The 27,845-nt window shown below is 33.6% G+C and overlaps 2 protein-coding genes across 12 annotated transcripts; one reads left to right on the forward strand and one right to left on the reverse strand.

Annotated features, from left to right (window-relative positions):
* The first annotated feature begins 1,467 nt into the window (after nucleotides 1-1,467).
* On the forward strand, nucleotides 1,468-27,839 carry LOC123308758 (zinc finger protein 64-like). Of its 11 annotated transcripts, none has more exons than XM_044891566.1 (3): nucleotides 1,468-1,746; nucleotides 1,848-1,914; nucleotides 2,004-4,282. In XM_044891566.1, the coding sequence occupies exons 2-3, from the start codon at nucleotides 1,856-1,858 to the stop codon at nucleotides 3,760-3,762; spliced, it is 1,818 nt and encodes a 605-aa protein (XP_044747501.1). In that variant the 5' UTR covers nucleotides 1,468-1,746; nucleotides 1,848-1,855; the 3' UTR covers nucleotides 3,763-4,282. The 11 variants fall into 11 exon arrangements, 10 of the variants coding, with proteins under 10 accessions (XP_044747501.1, XP_044747502.1, XP_044747499.1 ...); XM_044891567.1 differs by lacking the exon at nucleotides 1,468-1,746 and adding an exon at nucleotides 8,943-10,196 and having other exon boundaries at nucleotides 1,753-1,914; nucleotides 2,004-3,580; XM_044891564.1 differs by lacking the exon at nucleotides 1,468-1,746 and having other exon boundaries at nucleotides 1,755-1,914; nucleotides 2,004-3,772; nucleotides 3,845-4,282.
* Nucleotides 19,282-24,907, reverse strand: LOC123308783 (acidic leucine-rich nuclear phosphoprotein 32 family member A-like). Its single transcript, XM_044891616.1, has 5 exons — nucleotides 24,732-24,907; nucleotides 24,285-24,448; nucleotides 23,979-24,191; nucleotides 23,589-23,737; nucleotides 19,282-20,109 (listed from the first exon to the last, which is right to left on the reverse strand). Exons 1-5 carry the CDS (start codon nucleotides 24,777-24,779, stop codon nucleotides 19,787-19,789), a joined length of 897 nt encoding a protein of 298 aa, XP_044747551.1. The 5' UTR covers nucleotides 24,780-24,907; the 3' UTR covers nucleotides 19,282-19,786.
* Nucleotides 27,840-27,845: the final 6 nt, after the last annotated feature.

Raw genomic sequence — 27,845 nt, forward strand, 5'->3', positions numbered from 1 at the left:
TGTGAATATTAACACAGTCTCTTTTGTGTTCAGTTATCCTCGTTTTAAGGTATCTATTCGTTTGACCTATGTATACCTTGTTGCAATCACGGCAAGGTATTCTATAAACAACATTTGATTTTGAGTCTAGTGCAGTTTTTGACTTCAATCTGGAATAAAATGCCTTAACTGTATTGACCGGTTTGTACGCTATTTCTACTATTTCATCTCTTAGGAGATGACCGACCCTTAAAGGGCTATCTGCGAGAGGGTCGGTCATCTCCTAAGAGATGAAATAGTAGAAATAGCGTACAAACCGGTCAATACAGTTAAGGCCCTTCCATTTCTTTCTTTAGTTCAATGCTTGTATATTAGTGTTCTGTGGTTTGTCTCAAAGACTCTAGTCTACTCTGTAATCTGTGCTCAAAGACTTTCCCTTTCTCTATGGTTTGTCTCTGCTATGGTTGCGTTCATAAACTTACTCCGAGAGTAGAGTATGAGTATGGCCATGCTCAGAGAGCATACTCTGAGGAAGTAAAAGTACGTTTGGGAACGCTTCGAGTAATCAGAGCTCACTCAGACTTTGCTCAGAGTAAGTTTGTGAACGCAACCTATGTTGTTTGCATAGAGTCTCTGGTTTGTCTCTGGTTGTTTGTATGGAGAGTAGAGAGAAGGAGAACGATCGCTGCTTTGAGTCCACAGATTTTTTGTCCCCTAAAATATGTACCAATAGTAGTAGTTCATGCTTTTGCCAACAGTCGCGCTGGCCATCACGAGAGTGCAAAATTTTGTTTACACAAATCAAATTGTAGTTGGCTCGTTGGCTGAGTGAACTGTTTCCCTGGTGACAGATGATAGGAATATTATTATTGTCGATTTTTGATAAGAGAACAACATATGACCATGGTGAAATGTTGAAGCGTGCGCTAGTATAAGAGTGTTTTGGCATCGGAAAGAAAAGGAGAAGAGATCAAATTTCCGAGAGCATTTTTGAGAGAAAATTGGAAAAAACCTTATCTCAAGAATCAACTCCCAATCAATTTGTGTGTCAAGAGCACTTTTGCGATGAAGATATCAAAAAGATGATGGATTCATTATAAACGAAATCGAAATTGTCATCCCTCGTGAGAAGTTGACTCTTCTGAATTAGAATATTTAACCAATAAAACTACATGGTTCAGAAGTAAATATTCTTGAAGAATTTTGTTGGCATAACATAATATATGGTTTATATCGGTTCTCAGCTGAGTATTGGCAAAAGAATCTACTCTAATACCTAAGTGATAAATCTGAGACTGCTACCTTTTGTTGTCTTGATGTGTACTACTCCTCACTACGGATTTATATAATTTTGAAGATTACGGTAAACCAACTAACATAGCTGCTTTCAATAAACAATGATAAACAAAAGTAGGTACTTTTTTTTTGATCAGTGATTCCTTTTGAATTTCATTGATTTCGACTTGCATTTTATTGCATATAATTCAGAGAACTCATATTCAGTATAGATTTGAAGAAAGGTATTTGAAAAATCATCAGAAAAACCACGATGACACATAACCTTAAATAACATGAAGGATGTTCATTTCAAATCATTGAACTAAAAGAATTAGTTCAATGTTTCAAATTGACGCTTGAATCCCCACCCCTTATCGAAACCCGTTTTAATCGCAGCGACACCTATCCTACGTTTCCCGTTTTCGGGGACACATTTTTAGTACGTCGATCGTTCTCCTTCTCTCTCCTCTCCATAGTTGTTTGCATAAAGTAAGTCTGTTCTGTGGTTGTTTGTTTATTAATTTCTCATCAGAGATCATTTTAAAGATATTTATATATATAAATATATATATATTTATGAATCGTTTTAGGAGGAAAAATGGATAGGGATGAACGTAGTATTGATGTCAAAGAAGAGGTGCATATTATCCACGATGAGTGAGTATTTATATTCATAAAGATTAACTTGAGTTATTTTTTATTTTTTCCATACATTCAAATTCACTGAAAAAAAATATATCTTTCAGGTTGAAATTTGAAGAGAAATTAGAAGTTTTCGAACAATTTATAGATGGAAATGGAGTTTATGGAAGAGAAGAATATATAATTAAGAATGGAGAAATTAACTCAAATTCCTTAGTTATAGAAGACGATACAAATAAAGAAAAATATGTTAATAAACACATACAGTATGATCATACCTCCAGTTCTATAGATGACGAGAAACGGCGGACTAAATTAGGAGTGGTAGATATTTTTGAACAATTTATAGATGAAGAAAGAGTTCATGATAGAGAAGAATACATAATTAAGAATGAAGGCAGTTACTCAAATTCCTTAGTAAAAGAAGGCGATGCAAATCATTCATCTGCCTCTGTAACTGAAGAAATTCCCGGAGTATTAGATCTAGCAAGCGATGAATCTCTTCCTTTGAATATTAAGAATCACAAGTGCGCCTCTTTTAAAGGAGAAAAGCCTCAAGTATTAGATTCTCTGATGAATAACTCTGAAACAGTTCACTTGGAGCAGGATGAATGTAATAACAGTTGTCCTTCGAGTGAAAAACATGATCTTGGATCTCGCATACAGTGTGGTTCAAGTTCGAAAGATCGCAATAAAAAAAAGGAAAAATCCATCCATTCAAATATCAAAAATCACAAGTGTGACTTATGTGACTATGTTGCAAAGAGAAAATGGAACCTTAAAAATCATACAAACTCAGTTCATTTAAATATCAAAAAACACGAATGTCACTTATGTGACTATGTTACAAGTGAAAAATGGGTCCTTCGAAAGCATGTCAATTGTGTTCATCTGAATATTAGAAGACACAAGTGTCATTTATGTGAATTTGCTTCATATGAAAAACTAAAACTCGATGTACACATAAAATGTGTTCACCTGAAAATCAAAGAAAACAAGTGTCATCTATGTGACTATGATACAAGCAGCAAAGGTAGACTTCGAAACCATATTGAATCTGTTCATTTGAGAATTCAGAAAATTAAGGATCACAAGTGTAACTTATGTGAATTTGCTGCAAGCTCGAAATCCATTCTTGATAATCATGTAAAATCTGTTCATTTAAAAATCAAGGATAACAGATGCCATCTATGCGAGTATGTTGCATGTAGAAAAGATAGTCTTCAAAATCATATCGATTTTGTTCACTTAAATATCAAGAAATACAAGTGTGACCTATGTGAATATGCTGCTAGTGTCAAGAAATACCTTGTAGCGCATGTTAAGTCAACACATTTAAAAATTAAGGAGCATAAGTGCCATTTATGCGACTACGATACAGAAAGAAAAGGAAGTCTACAAAGACACATTGATTCTGTTCATTTGAAACTCAAGCAACATCAGTGTCATCTATGCGACTATGTTGCATCCTTAAAACATAGCCTCCGATTTCATATCAATTCTGTTCATTTGAAAATTAAGGAGCACAAGTGCCATTTATGCAACTACGATACAGAAAGAAAAGGAAATCTTCAAAGGCACATCGATTCTGTTCATTTGAAAATCAAGCAACAACAATGTCATCTATGCGACTTTGTTTCATCCGTTAAAGATGGCCTCCGATATCATATCAATTCTGTTCATCTGAAAATTAAGGAATACAAGTGTAATACATGTGAGTTTGCTACAAACAGAAAAAGTACTCTTCAAAAGCATATTGAATGCTTTCATTTGAAGAAACACAAGTGTCACTTATGCGAATACACTGCGAATATGAGAACCAAACTCAATAAACACATAAAAACCGTTCATTCGAAAAAATAAGATAATACAAGTGTCCACTAAGTGTTTTCATTACACATAGAAGAGTTACCTCAAGATGCATGTGGACCATATACATCTAAAATATCACAATACACAAGGGCGACTTATGCAAATTTGCTGCAGGAGAAAAAACATTAACTTGATGTACACATAAAAACATTTCAAAATCAAGGAATACAAGTGTCAACTATGTAAGAATTATGCAGGTAGAAAAAATAGTTTTTATTTCACGCAAATATCGAGGACCCTTTGAGTGAATCAAAAAATGAATCGTTGGTTTCAACAAAGCATTCCTGTTTCTTTATTGTGACAAATGTAATTTTTCGCTCATGTATTTTATATTTTTCATTGAATCGTTTCTTCTGTCACCCGAAGTGATCGAGACAAAGCAGTCATTTCCTCTTAAGGTAAAGGCACCAATGCTAGATATTATAAAGAATATGCCAACTTGTACCTATACCTTTTATTGTGGAAACTAAAAGAGCTAGAAGGAAAAGTTAAATACAAAACTTGTTTGTAATCCATTGAAATTTTATTTTTATTAACCCACCTTAATACAGGGTGCTCCGTTTTTTCTCTGTTGGTATCAACTTTTTTATTTTGAATGGAACACCCCTTATATTTTGCATTTTTGAATTCCTTGTCAAATTTTAAGGTGACTTTGGTATGACAACCATGGTCCTATAGAGCACCGATTCTGAGATATTCGATTTTTTAATAAAAATTTTGAGAGCTGTAAGTGGTCACTAAAATAGCTGATACTATAGTTTTCTAATGAATGTATCAAAACCAAATTTTGCCCAGCTTTTGTCAACATATTGGATCATACGCAACATCTCTATTTTTATCAATCTGATATACAGGGTCTTCAGAAATTTAAGTTGAAAATTCAGACAGAAGCTCAATCAAAACTTAATTTTTTCAAATGGCAACCTATATTTCTTTCTTGTTCATCATATAGAGCAGGTCAAAATGAGCAAAAGATGTATTTAAACTTTTTCTGTAAAGTGAATAGTTTCAGAAATATGAATGAAAAAGTGCATTTTTCCGTAAGAACCAACGATAATTAATTAATGATAAGCTGATTGAATATGGTAACTATGGAAACTAGCACTTATCGAATTGTGTATTTTTGAGTTTTTTTTGTGTTGTCAGACAACTATTTTGAGAAAAATGTATCTGTTAGTTGAGTCTCTCTTTAAAATTGAAATAATTTAATTTTATTGGGAGCGAGTACTGATTCTGAGTAAAAGAGTCTTGTTGTTCTTCCATTAGTCAATCTAGTTAATTAAATTTATCAAAAAAATCAAAGCCAATTATATAGTTACAACACTAATTAATGATTATCGTTGGTTCTTACGGGAAAATGCACTTTTTCGTCCATATTTCTGAAAATTTTCACATTACAGAAAAAGTTTAAACACATTTTTTGCTCATATCATTCTCCTCTATCTCGTTGAGTTAAAAAGTTCAGGTAATCACCAATTTTGCCCCATGTTGTTGAAGAATACATGAACAAATGTAGTAATTTCTATAATTTCGGAAATCTCTGTATCAATCTGTTATGTTAACAATCACAGTGTTGATCTATAATTAGTTGTATATCTTGTTTATCAATAAAAATGCAGCCATGTTTTTCTGTGTCATCTTATCACGTGAAAACGGCTGAACCGATTTCATCCAATATTTTTTCTTTGAAACCTTCCTCCTATTTGGTAGAGGATTATATATATTATACCGGGTGACCCACCCAAGACGCGGCGCTCATTTTTAGGGAGTAAATAAAGATATTTTGAAAATCTTTTCTTGTGGTGTGTGTAGGATGTCGCAAAGCACAATTTAAAATTATTGTCATATACAGGGTTATATACTGGGTCTTCGAAAACAAAGATATAGAATTTTGAATGTAACACTCTGTATTTGAACTCAATAATGGAAGAGCAAGCTCAAATTATGATGAAAATCGAAAATTGCTCGGAAACTGTCAGGTTTAGATGTAGGAAAATTTTATGAAAATAGTTTCGAAATTAGTTTTTACGTTCTTGGAGATATAGAAATAATGGGTGTGCCATTTGAATTAAGAAAGTTTTTTACGATTATTTGTAGTTGATGTTTGAGAATTAATTATGATCACTCTGTATATTCCAGAATTGAAATTTTTTTTTTATGTAGGAGTAGCCAACTTGCCTACTCGAAAAAATTCTGTCTGTATCGCTGGTATAACTAGTTTCTTCATTAAATTGCTATTTTAAAAAAACTCCATATTTTAGATTTTTCTCCATTATCTCATAAAGTGTGCTTCTGGGCTATAAAGTAATCTGAAGAAACTGTTCATAACTTGAGCTTGCCATTTCATTTTTGAGGTCAAATATGGGGTGTTACATTTAAAAAAAGTAAAAACTTTGGTCTATATCTTTGTTTTCGAACACCCTGTATATATGACAATAATTTTAAATTGTGCTTTGGGACATCTCACACACACCACAAGAAAAGATTTTCAAAATATATCTTCGCATTTACCCCCTCAAAATGAGCGCGGCGTCTGGGTTGGGCCAGCGACATATGATACATTTTTGAAATCAGCAAAAAAGTTGTAGCAAGATGAAAGAACTTTCAACTATAGTTTATATTCGAAAAATCAGAAATCCCTGTCGTATCTCGAAAATGACTGGATCGAAAAATTTATTGATATCATATTCGAATTTCTCATAAAAGAGTGCCTGTAGAATGTAACAACAGATTTCGAATACCGAGTTCAAATAAGCGAGTTATTCAGCTTCATTAAAAATGACAATTTCTCAATTTTCGTTCATAACTCAAAATCTATGAACGTTAGGCTGGGTCTGTTTTCAGTTTTGAATTAGTCAAGAAAAAAGAGCTTGAGAATGTGCCGTCCGTTTTCTTCTAGCTGCTATAGTTCTCGAGATCCCCTCAGTAGACAACGAATTTTGCCCACCCTGTACATCACATGCAAAGCAAAGACAGTCAAAAGATCTCTTCAAATGGAGCATATTTTTGGATCAAATTTACAATGTTTAAACTGATATCCTTGAGAATTGGATATATGGCTTCCAGTGAAAAACAAAATGTTGATAGACATGTTAAATCTGCTCATTTGCAAATGAAAGATCACAAGTGTCATATGTGTAAATATGTTTCAAGTAGAAAAAATAGTCTTCAGAAGCACATCAATTCTATTCATTCAAATTGCAAATAAGACAATTGCCGGTTATGGGACTTTTCTTATTTTATTTTGTTGATGTAAATAGAAAATGAGTTTATAGATGTAAATCCAAACTCTTCTGTAATAAAATAATGATAATAATAATAATAAAATCATTGTTCTATCACATTTTGAAATTAGTTTCTCCAAAACTGATCTATGAATTTCAGATAAAAATGTTGAAACTTACGTTTGTCCAGAACAAAGCCCTTGTAGTTTAATATACTTATTTAAATTCACTTTGCTTGTTTTATTTGAATAGAGTAGACATTTTCAAGCTCAGTAGTAACATTTGATAAGAAAAAGCCTCGGTGCTTGTGCGTTCCCCCCGATATGATAATCATTAAACCTGTCAGCCGACCCTAAGTAGTTTGAATCAAAATGTTATTTCCGTTTAGCGACACTAGCACATCTATTGGATAAAAAATGAATAGTCTCCTACATGATATAGTGAAAGAAGAATAAGTTATATGTGGTTAACATGTTCTATGATTATAAATGAGTTAACTCTTTGGTTTTTTGATGTTCTGTGTGTTAACCACAGAACACTATTTTATTGTTTATATTTGTGTTCTGTGTTGTTTGTTTATTAATTTCTCATCAGAGATATTTTAAAGATATTTATATAAATAAATATATATATTTATGAATCGTTTCAGGAGTAAAAATGGATAGGGATGAACGTAGTATTGATGTCAAAGAAGAGGTGCATATTATCCACGATGAGTGAGTATTTATATTCATAACGATTAACTTGAGTTATTTTTTATTTTTTCCATACATTCAAATTTACTGAAAAAAAAAATATCTTTCAGGGTGAAATTTGAAGAGAAATTTGAAGTTTTCGAACAATTTATAGATGGAAATGGAGTTTATGGAAGAGAAGAATATATAATTAAGAATGAAGAAATTAACTCAAATTCCTTAGTTATAGAAGGCGATGCAAATAAAGAAAAATATGTTGATAAACACATACAGTATGATCATACCTCCAGTTCTATAGATGACGAGAAACGGCGGACTAAATTAGGAGTAGCAGATATTTTTGAACAATTTATAGATGAAGAAAGAGTTCATGATAGAGAAGAATACATAATTAAGAATGAAGGCAGTAACTCAAATTCCTTAGTAACAGAAGGCGATGCAAATCATTCATCTGTCTCTTTAACTGAAGAAATTCCCCGAGTATTAGATCCAGCAAGCGATGAATCTCTTCCTTTGAATATTAAGAATCACAAGTGTGCCTCTTTTAAAGGAGAAGAGCCTCAAGTATTAGATTCTCTGTTGAATAACTCTGAAACAGTTCACTTGGAGGGGAATGAATGTAATAACAGTTGTCCTTCGAGTGAAAAACATGATCTTGGAACTCGCATCCAGTGTGGTTCAAGTTCGAAAGATCGCAATAAAAAAAAGGTAAAATCCATCCATTCAAATATCAAAAATCACAAGTGTGACTTATGTGACTATTTTACAAGTAAAAAATGGGACCTTCAAAAGCATGTCAATTGTGTTCATCTGAATATTAGAAGACACAAGTGTCATTTATGTGAATTTGCTTCATATGAAAAACAAAAACTCGATGTACACATAAAATGTGTTCACCTGAAAATCAAAGAAAACAAGTGTCATCTATGTGACTATGATACAAGCAGCAAAGTAACTCTTCAAAACCACATTGAATCTGTTCATTTGAGAATTCAGAAAATTAAGGATCACAAGTGTAACTTATGTGAATTTGCTGCAAGCAAGAAATCCATTATTGATAATCATGTAAAGTCTGTTCATTTAAAAATCAAGGATAACAGATGCCATCTATGCGAGTACGTTGCATGTAGAAAAGATACTCTTCAAAATCATATCGATTTTGTTCACTTAAATATCAAGAAATACCAGTGTGACCTATGTGAATATGCTGCGAGTGTCAAGAAATGCCTTGTACGGCATGTTAAGTCAACACATTTGAAAATTAAGGAACACAAGTGTGATACATGTGAGTATGTTACAAACAGTAAAAGTACTCTTCAAAAGCATATTGAATGCGTTCATTTAAAGAAACACAAGTGTCACTTATGCGAATATACTGCAAATATGAAAACCAATCTCAATAAACACATAAAAACCGTTCATTCGAAAAAATAAGATAATACAAGTGTCCACTAAGTGTTTTCATTACACATAGAAGAAGTTACCTCAAGATGCATGACTAGCGTCTATTTCCTGTGCTTTACAAATGAAAAATGAACCTTCATTTGTCATTTATCCCTGCTGGGCTGCCATCTGTAGTGGGAAGTCGGAGTTATGATGTGCGCGGTCATATGTTCCTGAATGTCAAAATTCAAATTTAATTAAATCAACGCAAAGCGGATTTTCGTATATAAAGTTCCTGTTTTGAAACCCCCCAATCAGCAGAAATGAATAATCTGTGTTATGAATGCGGCAAGGTGTTTTCCAATTCCAATGTTGTATTATTAGAATATGAAATACAGAGAAAACATACAATACTTCAGTGTGACTTTTATATATTTTTTATCAATTGTTTTTTAACACATAGGTGATAATTTAAATTCTAATTATTTACATAGAACTAAAAACTATATCTATGTTTCGACCACAAAACTGTCACAATTATATTATGCCTCTACATTACTCCCCTCCCAGGAGCTGCAATAAATTTGAAAGAATGAATTGCAAGTGACAAGATACTAATGTTAATGTCGAATATACAAAAATGCTAATTACAATAAATGAACAAATGACACTTTTTACAACAACATTTGCTTATATACTTTTTGTAGACACCATATCACTATAACGAGCCGGAAAATGTACATGTCGTCCACTTCGCGTAGTCTTAAATGATATTGACGGAAATCTAGCAAAATCTTTAGAAATATCAGGATGTAAATGACTGTCTGATTCAGTAGTGACGTTCGTATCATCTGTCATTAAATATGCTGGCTTAAGTCTGTCGATTGAAATAGTATCTTGTTTATCTTTCATTTGAATTTTGAAATATTTGTCCGTACGTTCGATCACCAAAAATGGACCTTCATAAACAGGCTCGAGAGGCTTTTTAACCCTATCTATTTTAACAAAAACATGGGAGCATACGGACAAATCTTTATGAACAAAAATACGTGCCTTAGTCTTTTGTTGAATGCTACACGGTCTTAATGTACGCATTTTCTTTTGTAAATCTGTCACAAACGTTTCCGAGTCTACTTTCGTTTTGGAATTTTCAAAGAATTCACCTGGCATTCGTATTGACGTCCCGTAGACCATCTGTGCTGAAGTGAAGTTGGAATCTGCTTTCAAAGAAGCTCGAATACCTAGCAACACTGTTGGCAGTGTATCGGTCCATTTGGTGGAATTATGCGCCCGTATGGCTGCTTTTATTGTACGGTGTTGTCGTTCAATTTTTCCATTGCATTGTGGGTGATAAGCAGTGGTATGACAGAGTTTCACTCCACAAAAGGAAGTGAGGTGATGAAAAGGTGAGGATGTGAATTGACTTCCTCGATCGGTTATGACACAGGATGGTGTTCCAAACCTAGTAATCCAATTTTGATAGAAAGCACGAGCAACTGTTTCTGCAGATATGTCTCCTAAGGGAATTGCCTCAACCCAATTAGTAAATCGGTCTATACAAGTTAAAATGTATTTTTTACCATCTGAAACAGGTAAAGGGCCAACAAGATCTATATGAATTATAGAAAAACGTTCATCTGGATCAGAGAATTTGGATATCTCAGATTTTGTATGCTTCGAAATTTTATTTTTTTGGCAATTTATGCATGATCGCGTCCAATTCTTAACATCTCCTTTGATTCCAGGCCAAACATATCTGGCAGACATGTTTTTTACAGTTGCTTTCACCCCTTGATGAGCACAACCATGAACGTGTTCAAAAACTGATTTCCATAGAATCCCTTTCTGAATTAAGGTTTATTGTTACTTCATTATACCATCCCCTGGAATAAATACTTACAGAAAGATTCAATTCACAAGCTGGAAAAATTTTGCTAATGATGATAGGTCGTTATTTTAACCTCAGCGGAAGATGGAGCTTTTCTACTCAACTGAGGAACATAACATATATTTATTCTCATAATTATAACATAAGAATGCTATTTTGCAATTCCAAAGTAGTTGCACATCATTTCTCATTAATATTGATATCTCTGAAAGTATTTATATTTAACCATGATAACGTATATTATTTGAAATAAAATGTATCCTTTGCCAATCCAATGATGATTGGAGAGAACCTGAGCCTAATCTTGTTTACCTGCCTATTCCTATTATTAAACAACATAAAATTGGAAACGGTTCCAAATATTATTAAACCTTTTAATTTGCCCGCGCTGCCGACCATAGAGATATGATTACAATTATTTGTCAGACACTCTGTGTTCAGGGTTCATTTGTAAGGCACAAGAAATAGACGCAGTCAAAGAAGAACTTTCCTCTTTGATATAGTGAAAGAAGAATAAGTTATATGTGTTTAACATGTTCTATGATTATAAATGAGTTAACCATTGAACCATAGAGTTCAATGGAGTTAACTCTTTGGATTCTTGATGTTCTGTGTGTTAACCACAGAACACTATTTTATTGTTTATATTTGTGTTTTGTGTTGTTTGTTTATTAATTTCTCATCAGAGATCATTTTAAAGATATTTATCATAAAGTAAGTCTGGGTCTGTTCCGTGATATTTATATAAATAAATATATATTTATGAATTGTTTCAGGAGTAAAAATGGATAGGGATGAACGTAGTATTGATGTCAAAGAAGAGGTGCATATTATCCACGATGAGTGAGTATTTATATTCATAACGATTAACTTGAGTTATTTTTTATTTTTTCCATACATTCAAATTTACTGAAAAAAAAAAAATATCTTTCAGGGTGAAATTTGAAGTTTTCGAACAATTTATAGATGGAAATGGAGTTTATGGAAGAGAAGAATATATAATTAAGAATGAAGAAATTAACTCAAATTCCTTAGTTATAGAAAGCGATACAAATAAAGAAAAATATGTTGATAAACACATACAATATGATCATACCTCCAGTTCTATAGATGACGAGAAACGGCGGACTAAATTAGGAGTGGTAGATATTTTTGAACAATTTATAGATGAAGAAAGAGTTTATGATAGAGAAGAATACATAATTAAGAATGAAGGCAGTAACTTAAATTCCTTAGTAACAGAAGGCGATGCAAATCATTCATCTGCCTCTTTAACTGAAGAAATTCCCGGAGTATTAGATCCAGCAAGCGATGAATCTCTTCCTTTGAATATTAAGAATCACAAGTGTGCCTCTTTTAAAGGAGAAAAGCCTCAAGTATTAGATTCTCTGATGAATAACTCTGAAACAGTTCACTTGGAGCAGAATGAATGTAATAACAGTTGTCCTTCGAGTGAAAAACATGATCTTGGAACTCGCATCCAGTGTGGTTCAAGTTCGAAAAATCGCAATAAAAAAAATGTAAAATCCATCCATTCAAATATCAAAAATCACAAGTGTGCCTTATGTGGCTATTTTACAAGCTACAAATGGGTCCTTCGAAAGCATGTCAATTTTGTTCATCTGGATATTAGAAAACAAAAGTGTTATTTATGTGAATTTGCTGCAAGCACGAAATCCATTATTGATAAACATGTAAAATCTGTTCATTTAAAAATCAAAGATAACAGATGCCATCTATGTGAGTATGTTGCATGTAGAAAAGATACTCTTCAAAATCATATTGATTTTGTTCACTTAAATATCAAGAAATACCAGTGTGACCTATGTGAATATGCTGCGAATGTCAAGAAATGCCTTGTACTGCATGTTAAGTCAACACATTTGAAAATTAAGGAGCACAAGTGCCATTTATGCGACTACAATACAGAAAGAAAAGAAAATCTTCAAAGGCACATCGATTCTGTTCATTTTAAAATCAAGCAACATCAGTGTCATTTATGCGACTATGTTGCATCCGTAAAACATAGCCTCCTATATCATATCAATTCTGTTCATTTGAAAATTAAGGAACACAAGTGTAATACATGTGAGTATGTTACAAACAGAAAAAGTACTCTTCAAAAGCATATTGAATGCGTTCATTTAAAGAAACACAAGTGCCACTTATGCGAATATACTGCAAATATGAAAACCAAACTCAATAAACACATAAAAACCGTTCATTCATAAAAAATAAGATAATACAAGTGTTTTCATTACACATAGAAGAAGTTACCTCAAGATGCATGTGGACCATATAATTCTAAAATAACAAACATAAGTTTGACTTATGCAAATTTGCTGCAGAAGAAAAAACATAAACTTGATGTACACATAAAAACATTTAAAAATCAAGGAATACAAGTGTCAACTATGTGAGAATTATGCAGGTAGAAAAAATAGTCTTAAGAGGCATATCGCCAATATTGACGCAAATATCGAGGACCCTTTTTTATTGTGACAAGTAAATTTTTCGCTAATGTATTTTATATTTTTCATTGAATCGTTTCTTTTGTCACCTGAAGTGATCGAGACAAAGCAGTCATTTCCTCTTAAGATAGATTTACCAATTCTAGATATTATAAAGAATATGCCAACTTGTACCTATACCTTTTATTGTGGAAACTAAAAGAGCTAGAAGGAAAAGTTAAATACAAAATTTGTCTGTAATCCATTGAAATTTTATTTTTATTAACCCACCTTAATACAGAGTGCTCTGTTTTTTCCCTGTTGGTATCGACTTTCTTATTTTGAATGGAACACCCTGTATATTATTGCATTTTTGAATTCCTTGTCAAATTTCAAGGATTCTTTGGTACGACAACCATAGTCCTATATAGTACCGATTCTGAGATATTCGATTTTTTATTAAAAAGTTTGAGAGCTGTAGGTGCTCACTAAAATAGCTGATACTAGTTTTCTAATGAATGTATCGAAACCAAATTTTGCCCAGCTCTTGTCAACATATTGGATCATACGTAACATATCTATTTTTATCAATCTAATATACAGGGTCTTCAGAAATTTAAGTTAAAAATTCAAATAGAAGCTCAATCAAAACTTAATTTTTTCAAATGGCAACCTATATTTCCTTCTTGTTCATCATGTAGAGCAGGTCAAAATGAGCAAAAGATGTATTAAAACTTTTTCTGTAAAGTGAAAAATGTCCTAACTCAAACTATATTCGTTCAAGAGATACAGGATGTTTTATGTATTTTGTCAAAAACTTTCAATCGACTTAACTCATGAATGCCTGCATGGATCTTCATGAAAATTTCAGGGAATGAGTATGGGCCAGTGCCAAATAAACTGCTCCACATGAGTTAGGGATATTGACCTAAATTGCAAAAAAATATAGTTAAAGTAAGATTTTTGTGATGAAAATTCATATTAATATGATTTCAAGTTGAAAACTAATTTTAGCCTGTATGTCTGCAGCGTATACAGGGTGGTTAGGAAAAATCGAGTGAAATAACGAAATTTTATTCCTTGAGAATTCAAGCATTTTGAGACTATTAATACAATATATGTCCTTCACGGGCATCAATAACAGCGTGACATCTTCTTTGCATACTACACACGAGGTTGTTGAACATTTCTTGAGGAATTTTGTTCCATAAACGGGGCAGAAGCTCCCTCAGATCATTTAAGGATTCTGGGGTAGGTTGATGATTATCTAATCTTCTTTGGAGCATATCCCATGCATGTTCTATGCAATTCAAATCTGGTGAGTGCGGAAGTATTGGTAAATGTGGAATACCAAGCTCCTCGCGCACATTCTCAACTATGGCTGCACAGTGCGGTCTAGCGTTATCGTCTAGAAATTGAAAAGTTTCACCAATAGCAGCGTGAAAATTTGGCACAACACTGTCAATGATATGCTCCATATAGTGTAAGGCGGTCATATTCCCTGGACGAATGTGTGGATCTGTGCGCCCGTTGAAACATATCCCGGCCCAAACCATAACACTACCACCTCGGAATGGATGGATTTCTTGGACATAGCGACGATTACGGGGTATGCGTGGGATTGTCCTTACCCTTATTTTTCGAGAATCTGAAAATCGTCCATATCTGGATTCATCAGTAAAAAGGACACTACGCCATTGATCGTTCCAATTGATATGTTGCCTTGCCTATTCCAGTCTTTGACGCTTATGGTCACGTGTTAATGGAACTCCTCTTAATGGACGTCTAGAACCTAGATTCACCTGTCTCAAACGACGTCTGATGGTTTCGATGGAAACTTGGACCCCATCTGCATTTTGAAGGGTATTCCGTAGCATTCTACAAGTAGATGTAGGGTTTCTTCTCGCCAAAACGGTCATGAAACGATCTTGAGCAGGTATTTTTGGTCATACACCAAGCCTTGGTCTTTCCAACACGGAACCTGTCTCCCTGAACCTATTCCAAAGTCGAGATATCATACTTTGGCTGACTTGGAGCCTTTCCGCTACAACAACCTGAGTTAGGCCACCCTGTAGCATACCGATAGCCCTATTAGCCTCAGCGTTTGTTAATTTACGTCTTGGCATTTTGAGAAAACTTGTTTCAAATCGAAGCCGTTGATAAACTGACTTCATTTCAAAATAAGAACATTCATGAAGCATATGCAAAGAACCAATAAACTTGAGAAAAAAGGCGACCAGATTGACGAAATGTCTCATACTGATTTTTATTGGATCGATCCAAGTTGTTATTGAGTTTTAAATGATTTTACAGCGATTTTCTCGAAGATTACATACTTTTAAAAACGATTGAATACGATATCCCTAACTCTTGTGGAGCAGTATATTTGCACAATGATGACGAAATGTTCCTCAGAATCTACAATGAATACTCTTTCGAACAATCCGATTAGGATCAATAGCACACTTTATAAATTTTCTCAAATCAAATCACAAATGACACTTTCTGATTGGTGATATTCAAATGAAGAGATTCTACACACTTTCTTTCTAGTTTGTAACGGGGTTTTCCTCGGTGCACTCAAACGCCAGCTATTCTTTAAGGGAGAATAGCAAACCTACTAGCCGAAGACAAGGTTCCTCGGTGTCTGGGGTGTTAGCGACAACCAGTGAAATTCAAAATCAACGCACACAAATTATATTTGTTGACCCTTACAAGGAAACATGAATGGCACTATTATAAAATTCGTACAGTGACGCGAAATCAGTGAGTTTTTTTTTAACCGACAGATATCGGACTTCAGCTAGGTTAGGGGGTGAAAAATTACAACACAGTCACGACGGCTCACCCTTGGGCTCGTTCGGCACTCCCCGGGTATCCACACCAGCAGAATGCCTCCCTAACCGTAGGGGTGAACACGGGAACGAGGTAAAAGACGGGAACTGAGGAAAGGGTGCGCCACCCCAAAGTGTCCTCGGTACCCCCCGGATATCCACACCAGCAGGGTACTTTAACGGCAGTAGGGGTGGAACTAAGAAAGACGGGAAATTTCAGGGAAGGGTGAGCCACCCCAAAGTGCCTTCGGTACCCCCCGGGTATCCACACCAGCAGGGTACGTTACTCTCCCTTTTCATCTGTGAATTGTTCAAAAACATCTACTATTCTTAATTTCTCTTCTGTCTTTACACACATAAAATATTTGAAATGATGAAATATAATCACCATAAATATATTGCCTGATTACAGGCAATATGCATATCCCCTCCAATATTAATACTACATTCAAATTTCCACAAGGCGAACTCAAGAAGATATAGCAATACTCAAAGTGTTTTAGAGTCCACTGAATTTGCTACATTCGTCCATTTCTTCTTCTCATTGGAAAATATCTGACCTCCATACTCTCTAATAACAAAGATCTTCTTAGCTAATAACAAACCCAGCACATTCGGACCATCAGCAAGAACCGATCAACTAACCACGAAAAATTTAATTCTCCCAAGACAAGTACTTGTTGTCTTCGAATTCTTTTGAACAAATGCTTAAAAAATAAAGAAAAGAAATGACCTTATTCTCGAATGATCACATATTTTATTAAACATTTGGAAAACATAAACAATATTGCATCTTCATTCAAATACAAGAAATCTTTCAAGGCACTAATCACAACTGTAAGTAGACTTCTAAATAAAAAAAAATTAGTCTCGCACTCAAATATTTCAAATTTTGAATATGTTCAATTTGAACTCAATGCCATCAGCAGCAGGTAAAATTGAGGTATATAAGGTCCGAGGCATTAATGTTTCATGTGTGAAACCATCCAAATTTTCTCCAGCAATATATTTCAAATTAATCAATGCAGGATGTCAAATGCTGGCAAATGTTATTGCAGAACATGAAGTTTTGGAGCTCATCAACTTGAGTTCGTATTTATATTTAACAGTTCGGGTTTCTAAACATTGGACTGAGAATGTAAGATCCCCATTTTTGTTGAATTCATTTGACAAAAGGAAGATATGATCATCAAAAGAGAAAAAATAATATTTCAACCTGAAATTATGACATTCTCCAAGTTCGAAAATAGACTCACTGTGAATATTACTCAAATGGGATGATAGACATTGAACATTTTTTGCACAAAATATGCAATATTCAAATGATTGGTTGAAAAGTATCTGTGAAACAAAGTTTCTATCCAATAAAACAACCAGTTGGGACACACATAGGACAATAATGTATACAGGGTGTGGCGTAATGAATGGATAATATGGAGCCTGCGGGTAGAGGATTCTATGGCGGTTAAGAAAAATATATTTACGTTTAGTAAAAGTGCCTTGGTTTTCGAGATATTGGAGATTTTCGAAAATTCAAAAGAATTACACCCTTCGCCACTCGTTCTGGAGGCAAGACCTTAAATGAAAGAATTTTTTCAAACTGTTTTTTGGATAGTATTCCTGGATAGATGATCTATCGAATGTGATTCATTATTTTTGAGGCTCATGAATAGTTCTTCATGAAAAAAGATCTAACTAAACTTTGCCGTTCTGCTTATTTTTTTTTTCATAAGTTCAACCTAGCGCGGTGTATAAAATAATATGGTTACCTGAGAGCCAATGCAAGAAAAAACATGCCCGTTTCATTGAGATTCCGAAATGGTATAACTCTTCGTATTTTCAGCATTTAATACAAAATAAATTCCTATTGCAATCAGTTGAGGCCTAGTTTAATGTAAACACTGTTTCTAAAATTTTTAGCACCTAAAATGAGAAATGGGAACAAAATAAAGCAATCATCTATAAGAAAGTATAGAGAATGTACTGAAGCTCATGGTGGCCTCTTAGAGCATCTTTTGTGATATTTAATTCAATGAAACGATACTCATTTTAAAATTGTTGATATGCAATAAAGCTATGATTCATTAGAAAGTGCAGACTATAAAGCATGTATCAGAACTCATGGTGGCCAATTTAAGAATCATTTGTGAAACTTTATTCAATGAAACGATATTTTAAAATTATTTTTTCTCGTTTTCTTTTATTAGTAAACCCCAACATTATGAAATCTATATTCAAGTTATGAATTAAATTTTAGCATTTTTGTAACAAAAAGGTCTTGACTCAATGTAATAGAAATTAATTTTTGGCTTTTTTTTCTGAATTACAAAAGTGCTAAAATTAACTTCGTTACTTGAAATTCGCTCAAAAACTATTAACTTAATAAGCTTAATAATGAAAGAATACGAGAGAAAAAAACCAATTTTAAAATATCGCTTAATTGAATCGAGTTTTACAAAAAGTGTTCAAATTGGGCATCAGGAGCTCGAATAGATGCTCTACAACTTCTTATGAATAATTGCTTTATTCTACTTGCAAGTCTCATTTCAGTTGCTAAAAATTAAAGAAAAAGGTTTACGTCAAACTCTGCCTTGACTTATTGTAATAGAAATTTATTTTGTATTTAATTCTGGAAATAGAGTGAGTAATACCATTTCAGAATCTCAGTAAAACAGGCATGTTTCCTCTTGCTTTGGCACTCAGGTAACCATATTATTTTTCACACCACGCTGGGTTGAACTTGGAACAAAAATAAGCAAAACGGAAAAGTTGAGTTAAATCTTTTTTTTATGAAAAACTATTCATGCGCCCCATAAATAATAATTTACATTCGATAGATCATCTATCCAGGTATACTATCCAAAAAACAGTTTGAAAAAATTCCTTCATTTGGAGTCTTGCCTGCAAAACGAGTGGCAAAGGGTGTGATTTTCTTGATTTTCCGAAAATCTCTAATATCTTGAAAACCGAGAGATTTTTCTGAACCACATTGAGGTCCTCTACCCGCAGGCACCATATTATCCATTCATTGCGCCACACCCTGTATAATTTGGACGTTGTGAATTTTTACATATATCACATATTGTGTTTTTTATCACTTCTACAAACAAACATAGACTTATGTGAGGACAAGAAAGATTTGGTGAACCAATTAAAAATCCCTTCAGATAAAACTTAGTGGTCAAAAAGTAAGCAGAATTAAAAAAGTTTCTCATACAATCAAAACTGATTTTGAACCAGCTGTTGTCAATTTTACTTTTGAAGAAAGAAGGGTGTAAAAGTCCAGCCTTCCGGAATTTTGATACAGTCAAGCTTTGTCGTTTTTCTGAAGAAATTTTAATTTTATAATTTAAGTTTTTCCAAATTTCTGGACCTGTCCATGCTTTCCAATAAGTCTCAGATTCTGCACCCACAATTACCAAAAGTATCACAATACTATCTTGAATCCTTGAAAACAATAATTTATTTTTCTTTATATCTTGGTCAAAACTGATCTGTACATATTTTTTTTATCTTCAAACTGCTTGGTCGAAAAAGGACATCATAATTTAACGAATTCACAAATTAATTCGTGACCTCCTATTTCATTCCAAGGAAGTACTTTCTTGCATCCATTTTCTTTGTACATACATGGAAATTCTAAAACTTTAGCTAATCCCTCATAGGCTTTTTGTCGATAATTTGTACCTTGCGAAGATGCCAACCTCTTACAGGCGTCTCGTCCGCAAATGCTACCCAAAACAGTATTGAGCACAATGGGCGATATTGACAAATGATGTTTACAAACAGCGCATTTCAGTGGACTATCTTCTGCATTATTTTGTTGTTTCAAAGTTTGCTGCATTTTTTCCATATTGATTCGTCCTGCAATTTTTAAAAATTAATATCCCAAACTAAGAGCTTGCCGAAGTTCAGACTAGTACCAATCGATTTCTCATGAAAAACTGCACGTATAAAAAAATTACGAACATAATACACTGCGTAAAAAAATTAACGCACATTCTGAAAATCTCAATTTTAATGAAAGTTAACTCTACATTGACTTTATAACTTATTTTTTATGTTCTCTCGGGAAGGTTTTGAACGAAACAAGACACATTAAATGGAAGAAAAATTCAGGATTTCACCGAATCTTATGTGACTGAAGAGAAATGAACAATTTTCAAAATACTGAAATGCTGATAAGTGATTTAATACTTGGTATTTCCACCCCTTGCGTTAATTACAGCTCGGCAACGACGGTTCATACTCAAAATGAGTGATCTTAAAATGTTCTGATCTAATCCTTCCCAGATTTCCCCGAGTTGGATTCCTAAGTCATTAAGAGTAGCTGGATGATTTTCTGAACTTCTCAGCCTTCTATTGAGGTTGTTCCAAACCTGCTCAATCGGATTGAGATCTAGACTTCTTGCTGGCCATTCCATTCGAGAGACTTCAAGGTACTCCTGAACGATGCGCGCACGATGGGGTCCGGCATTATCGTCCATAAAAATGAAATTTTCACCAATGTATGGGGCAAATGGCACTACATGCTCTTCAAGAATGTTCCTTATACAGGGTGTCCCGTAAAGACCACGTCAAACGAAAACGGAAAGTAGATCAGAATGTGCTCTACCTGATGTGAAAAATTTGTTCATGTGAAAGTCTCACAGTTTTCGAGATATTTGACGTTTTATGAAAATGTTGAATTTTTTCACTTAAAATGCTTTCTCTCTTGCGTAAGCTATAATAAATAATTTTCGACTCAGTTTTTTTTTTCGTAAATTTTGTTGAATGATCACTTTCAATTCATGCAATGAAAAATTCCACAAAATATTATACAGGGATTCTGAAAAATGAAATTAAAATTCATGTTCTGAAAGAAGTGTTTTTTGTGCTGAATTCTATCTGACGTGGTATAAAAAAAGACACTAGACCTTTTCTGCTTATTACGTTGAAAAGTTGCCCATTTTGTGAGGATTCCGAAAAGGTAAAATACAGGTGATAACCTTCGTCACGAAAAAAGATATTTGAATGTTTACCGAAAATGGAGCATTTCTGTGAATAACTGATTTTGTCGCTTTTTCCACAAATTCTTTCATTTTGCAGATTCTGCTGTAACATATTGAATAATTCTCTTGAAAAATGTCAGTTAGTCCTTAAATTACTTATAAAATGAAATTATTCATTAATTGCAATGATATAATGTAATAACGCACAGGACCTTCAACATCAACAAATCTATTGTGAAGAAACTTTATAAAAATATCAATAATAAAAATTCAGGATTCTTATTAGAGCAAATTCTCAAAATGACCACCCTCTTCGCTAATACATGCCCTGCATCTATTGAGAAATGACCTTTTCAAACCATACAAACTTCTCCCCGCTATTTTGGCTGCTGAAATACGAATGCGGCCCCTAAGTTGTGCTTCATCTTATAGGATTCGAATAAATTTCATTTTTTAAAAAACCCCAGTAAAAAAATCCAGAGGATTTAAGTCTGGTGAATCATTGAATCGCATCACATCATATCGATGTTGGAGAGTTCTTTAGGCAAAGAAAAAGAAATAAAAGAACTCAGTCAGTGAATTAGCATCTTAATAACATTTTATTGATTTGCTGATTGATTTTTTTCAGCTGGAAGTGCAAAACGAAAGTATTTATGGAAAAGGTGAAAAAATCTGTTTCATAAAAATGCTCAATTTTCGATAAACATTCAAATATCTTTTTTCGTGAAGAAGGTTTTCACCTGTATTTTACCTTTTCGGAATCCTCACAAAATAGCCAACTTTTCAACGTAATATGCAGAAAAGGTCTAGTGTCTTTTTTTTATACCACGTCAGATAGAATTCAGCACAAAAAAACACTTCCTTCAGAACATAAATTTCAATTTTTTTTTTCAGAATCCCTGTATAATATTTTGTGGTATTTTCCATTGCATGAATTGAAGTAATCATTCAACAAAATTTACGAAAAAAAAAACTGATTCCAAAAGTATTCATTATAGCTTACGCAAGAGAGAAAGCATTTTAAGTGAAAAAATTCAACATTTTCATAAAACAACAAATATCTCGAAAACTGTGAGACTTTCATATGAACGATTTTTTCACATCAGGTAGAGCACATTCTGATTTACTTTCCGTTTTCGTTTGACGTGGTCTTCACGGGACACCCTGTATACTTATCAGCATTCATAGCTCCATTATCAACAACCACTAGGTCTGTGCGAGCAGTCAAAGATATTCCACCCCATACCATAATCGATCCTCCCCCGAAACCAGTAGCATTCAGGAAATTGCACTGAGCATATCTTTCATGTGGACGTCTGTATACAAGGGAACGTCCATCATAATGGTAGAGGCAGAATCTAGACACATCTGTGAAGAGAACTCTTTCCCAATCGGCCTCTTCCCAATGGATATGCTCTCTCGCAAAATCCGAACGCGCCCTTCGATGGGCTGGGGTAAGAGCTGGGCCTCTTGCCGCGACACGAGGCCTTAAATCATATTCTCTGAGGCGATTTATTATTGTTTGAGTGCTAATTTGCACCTCATGAGTTTGCTCAAGCTGAATTTGAAGGAGGCGAGTGGTTGCAAACCGTTGTCTCAACGTAGAAACTCTCAAGTAACGTTCTTGAATGGCAGGTGGTTACCCGTGGTCTACCCTGTCCTGGTCTTCGGACATTCATACCTGTCTCCCTGAATCGCTGCAACATTCTGGACACACTTGTATGGGAAACTCCAAACCTTTCTGCAATTCTTGTGTATGTCCACCCTTCTTCTTGCAAAACTACCGCTTGGGCACATTCCTCTTGGGTCAAATTGCGTGTTTCGCGTTGCATAGCGATCGAGTGTAGAAAATCAAAGGAAAGAAAAACTATTGATCACTAGAATTGATCGAGAACATGATTTCAGAATGGACCCAATACATTCAAAATCTGATAATATCATCTTTTTTTATTCCTGCTGGGAATAAACATCTGTATTGAAGAAAACCGTTGAAAGTGGATAACATATGCATGCATAATTCTGATAAAAATAATTATCATTGAGAACACCTTCAGAATAAATTCGAGATTTCCATAATGTGCGTTAATTTTTTTGCGCAGTGTAGATCGCTGTGGTAAAGTTTAGTTCAGCCTTTTTTTTTTGATAAAATAAAATCGTAAGTAAACAGATGGAAAAATAAACTACAAAGATAACACAGATTACAGAGAATTCTCTATAATCTGTGAAAAATAAAAAAAACTTTGATTCATAGAGAAAGTCTCTGCTTTGATTTCGAACATAAAGTAAATCAGGAGCGACTAAAAACTACATAGAGAAACAGAGACAAAAATTTCAAGGAATTAGATGACTTACCTTCAGGCGTTTCAGCTTCATCACTGCTGTTTCCTTCTTCTTCCTCATCTGTAGTTGACCAATCTTCTGATTCTTCAAATTCTCCAAATATTTCGCCCCAATCGACTTCGTCATCACTGTCTTCAACATGCCTATCATTTTTATCGAACCTAACAAATTTAAGCAAGATTGAAAGTAAATCACCTTCGGAGTGGTTCAGAAGTTTGGTAGATTCAATACCAGAGGATTCAGGCTAGATTATTACAATTTTATTCTAAATATAGTGTATAACTAGCACCTATAAGCTCCACAGGATCTGGCGCTAGTCAAAAATGAAAATCCTTTCTTTCTTCAAATCTCCCAAACTAAGCTAAAATTTACTTTATGTTAAAGTATTCTCATTTCACTTACCCATCCAAATATTTGAGGCTAGGAATGGTTTTAAATACAGCATCTCTATAATTCTCCACTATTGTCACCTGATTACTGAACAAGTCTAAACTTATCAAATTTTTGAAATTCTTCAGGGGCTCTAAGGTTTCCAAATCTTTTATTTCATTTCCACTTAAATTGAGGCGAGTCAACTTGGGACTTGTTTCTAACAAATTTAGACCACTGTTAATCCTAAAATATCATTCAAATTAGCATAACAACTCTGAAAAATAATCACACATGTGGTAGTGAAATTAAATATGGCTCTTTGATGGCTATTGTTACCTGTTGTCACTCAAATACAGCTTCTTGAGATTTGGTAGTTTTGGAAATCCTTTCAGTGATGTTAGACCTACATTTACTATAGTTAATATCTCCAAATTACATAATTCATCTGTTAATCCTACAATACTTGTACTTCTGCAATTGTCCAAATTGAGTTCTCTGATCTGGAAACAACCATTTGTTGAAGATTTCGATTTAAATTATAAATGTATGCACATAGGCTTCATTGTCAACACTTCCTGTTCATATTTGATAAAAACGAAAGATGTAACACAGGTACACTATTGCGTTGGATTTTCCGATCCAGAATAAATTCAATGTTATGTATTTCTATCGAACATAATGAACTGTAATAAAATATTCAAGAAAACGAATAGAACAACTAGAAATTCATCGAAACCTACGTACATGGAGGATCCAATGAAAATAAAAATTTCTAAAACTTACTTTAGCTGGATCTCTACCCCTTTTCTCTAACCATACACGCTTTTCCATTTTATTATCTTTCAGTTACTTTAATAAAATACCGAAGGGAAATAATCAAATCAACCCGCCTATTTTAAATTGTCTCCAGAATAAAACGAAAAACGATTCAAGTTTACTCCAAACAGCAAGATAGAAGCAAAGAGTAACCAACTGGTTACTCTTTGATAGAAGCTCACGCTCTGATTAACACCACAGAACCAAAGATTATAGAGTACTCTATAATTATAGAGTACTCTATAATCTTTGGTTTGAATCTATGTATGGAAGCATCCTTAACGTCATGCGGTAATAACGTCAAGCGCTAATAACGTTACGACGCATGCGTATTTCCATTTTCAGAATAGCGGGCGGTATTAACGTTACCGCATGCCGTAACGTAAGTTTACGGGTGGATAACGTTGAACGTTATCGTAATTTACGTTGTTTTCTTGCCTTGCGCATTACTATTTTTCCGTTTGTTTTGACAGAAGTAGGTTATGTTATGAAAAAGGGGCCTCTTAATCGACATTGAATCGAATTTTTTATAAGAACAGAAGAGACTGAGTTCCTCAAGAATAATCTAATAACCAAAGGTAAAAGTGTATATCTTCAATTAATGGGTCACATGAAAGGAAGAGTCGAATGAAAATAGAAATTTTCATCCTAGTGTTTAATTCTGAGTACCTATTTCAATCCCATATTGTTGATTATGAACTATGTAACTTGTTTTCAATAGGAAATAAAAGGGTTCAATTCGAGATTTTTTTATTAAGACTCATAAAAGTAGAAACATCTAGATTGGATATATGGCTTATAGGTTAATGGCAGCAAAGCAGTACACAAATAATTCTACGTTATCTCTACATATCCTCCAGATGATATTCCAATTTTTTCTTAGTAACTATAGTGGCCACTTAAAGGTTTATATAAATAAATATATATATTTATGAATCGTTTCAGGAGTAAAAATGGATAGGGATGAACGTAGTATTGATGTCGAAGAAGAGGTGCATATTATCCACGATGAGTGAGTATTTATATTCATAAGGATTAACTTGAGTTATTTTTTATTTTTTCCATACATTCAAATTTACTGAAAAAAAATATATCTTTCAGGGTGAAATTTGAAGAGAAATTAGAAGTTTTCGAACAATTTATAGATGGAAATGGAGTTTATGGAAGAGAAGAATATATAATAAAGAATGAAGAAATTAATTCAAATTCCTTAGTTATAGAAGGCGATACAAATAAAGAAAAATATCTTGATAAACACATACAGTATGATCATACCTCCAGTTCTATAGATGACGAGAAACGGCGGACTAAATTAGGAGTGGTAGATATTTTTGAACAATTTATAGATGAAGAAAGAGTTTATGATAGAGAAGAATACATAATTAAGAATGAAGGCAGTAACTCAAATTCCTTAGTAACAGAAGGCGATGCAAATCATTCATCTGCCTCTTTAACTGAAGAAATTCCCGGAGTATTAGATCCAGCAAGCGATGAATCTCTTCCTTTGAATATTAAGAATCACAAGTGTGCCTCTTTTAAAGGAGAAGAGCCTCAAGTATTAGATTCTCTGATGAATAACTCTGAAACAGTTCACTTGGAGCAGAATGAATGTAATAACAGTTGTCCTTCGAGTGAAAAACATGATCTTGGAACTCACATCCAGTGTGGTTCAAGTTCGAAAGATCGCAATAAAAAAAAGGTAAAATCCATCCATTCAAATATCAAAATTCGCAAGTGTGACTTATGTGACTATGTTGCAAATAGAAAATGGGACCTTAAAAATCATACAAACTCAGTTCATTTGAATATCAAAAAACACGAATGCCACTTATGTGACTATGTTACAAGTAGAAACTGGGACCTTCAAAAGCATGTCAATGGTGTTCATCTGAATATTAGAAAACACAAGTGTCATTTATGTGAATATGCTTCATGTGAAAAACAAACACTTGATGTACACATTAAATCCGTTCACCTGAAAATCAAAGAAAACAAGTGTCATCTATGTGACTATGATACAAGCACCAAAGGTAGACTTCGAAAGCATATTGAATCTGTTCATATGAGAATTAAGAATCACAAGTGTAACTTATGTGAATTTGCTGCAAGCTCGAAGGCCGTTCTTAATAAACATGTAAAATTTGTTCATTTAAATATAAAGGATCACAAATGTAACTTATGTGAATTTGCTGCAAGCACAAAAGCCGTTCTTGATCAACATGTAAAATCTGTTCATTTGAAAATCAAAGATAACAGATGCCATCTATGCGAGTACGTTGCCTGTAGAAAAGATACTCTTCAAAATCATATCAATTTTGTTCACTTAAATATCAAAAAATACAAGTGTGACCTATGTGAATATGCTGCGAGTGTAAAGAAATGCCTTGTAGCGCATGTTAAGACAAAACATTTAAAAATTAAGGAGCACAAGTGCCATTTATGCGACTACGATACAGAAAGAAAAGGAAGTCTACAAAAACACATTGATTCTGTTCATTTGAAAATTAAGGAACACAAGTGTAATACATGTGAGTATGTTACAAGCAGAAAAAATACTCTTCAAAAGCATATTGAATCTGTTCATTTGAGGAAACACAAGTGTCACTTATGCGAATATACTGCAAATATGAAAACCAAACTCAATAAACACATAAAAACTGTTCATTTGAAAAAATAAGATAATACAAGTGTCCACTAAGTGATTCCATTACACATAGAAGAAGTTACCTCAAGAAGCATCTGGACCATATCCATCTAAAATATCAAGAAACACAAGTGTTACTTATGCAAATTTGCTGCAGGAGGAAAAACATAAACTTGATGTACACATAAAAACATTTCAAAATCAAGGAATACAAGTGTCAACTATGTCAGAATTATGCAGGTAGAAAAAATAGTCTTAAGAGGCATATCGTTAATATTGACGCAAATATCGAGGACCCTTTGGTATTGTGACAAGTATAATTTTTCGCTCATGTATTTTATATTTTTCATTGATTCGTTTCTTCTGTCACCTGAAGTTATTGAGACAAAGCAGTCATTTCCTCTTAAGATAAAGGTATGATAAGGAATATGCAAACT

This window comes from Coccinella septempunctata, chromosome 2 (genome assembly GCF_907165205.1).
Source record: "Coccinella septempunctata chromosome 2, icCocSept1.1, whole genome shotgun sequence".
Taxonomy (NCBI): Eukaryota; Metazoa; Arthropoda; class Insecta; order Coleoptera; family Coccinellidae; genus Coccinella; species Coccinella septempunctata.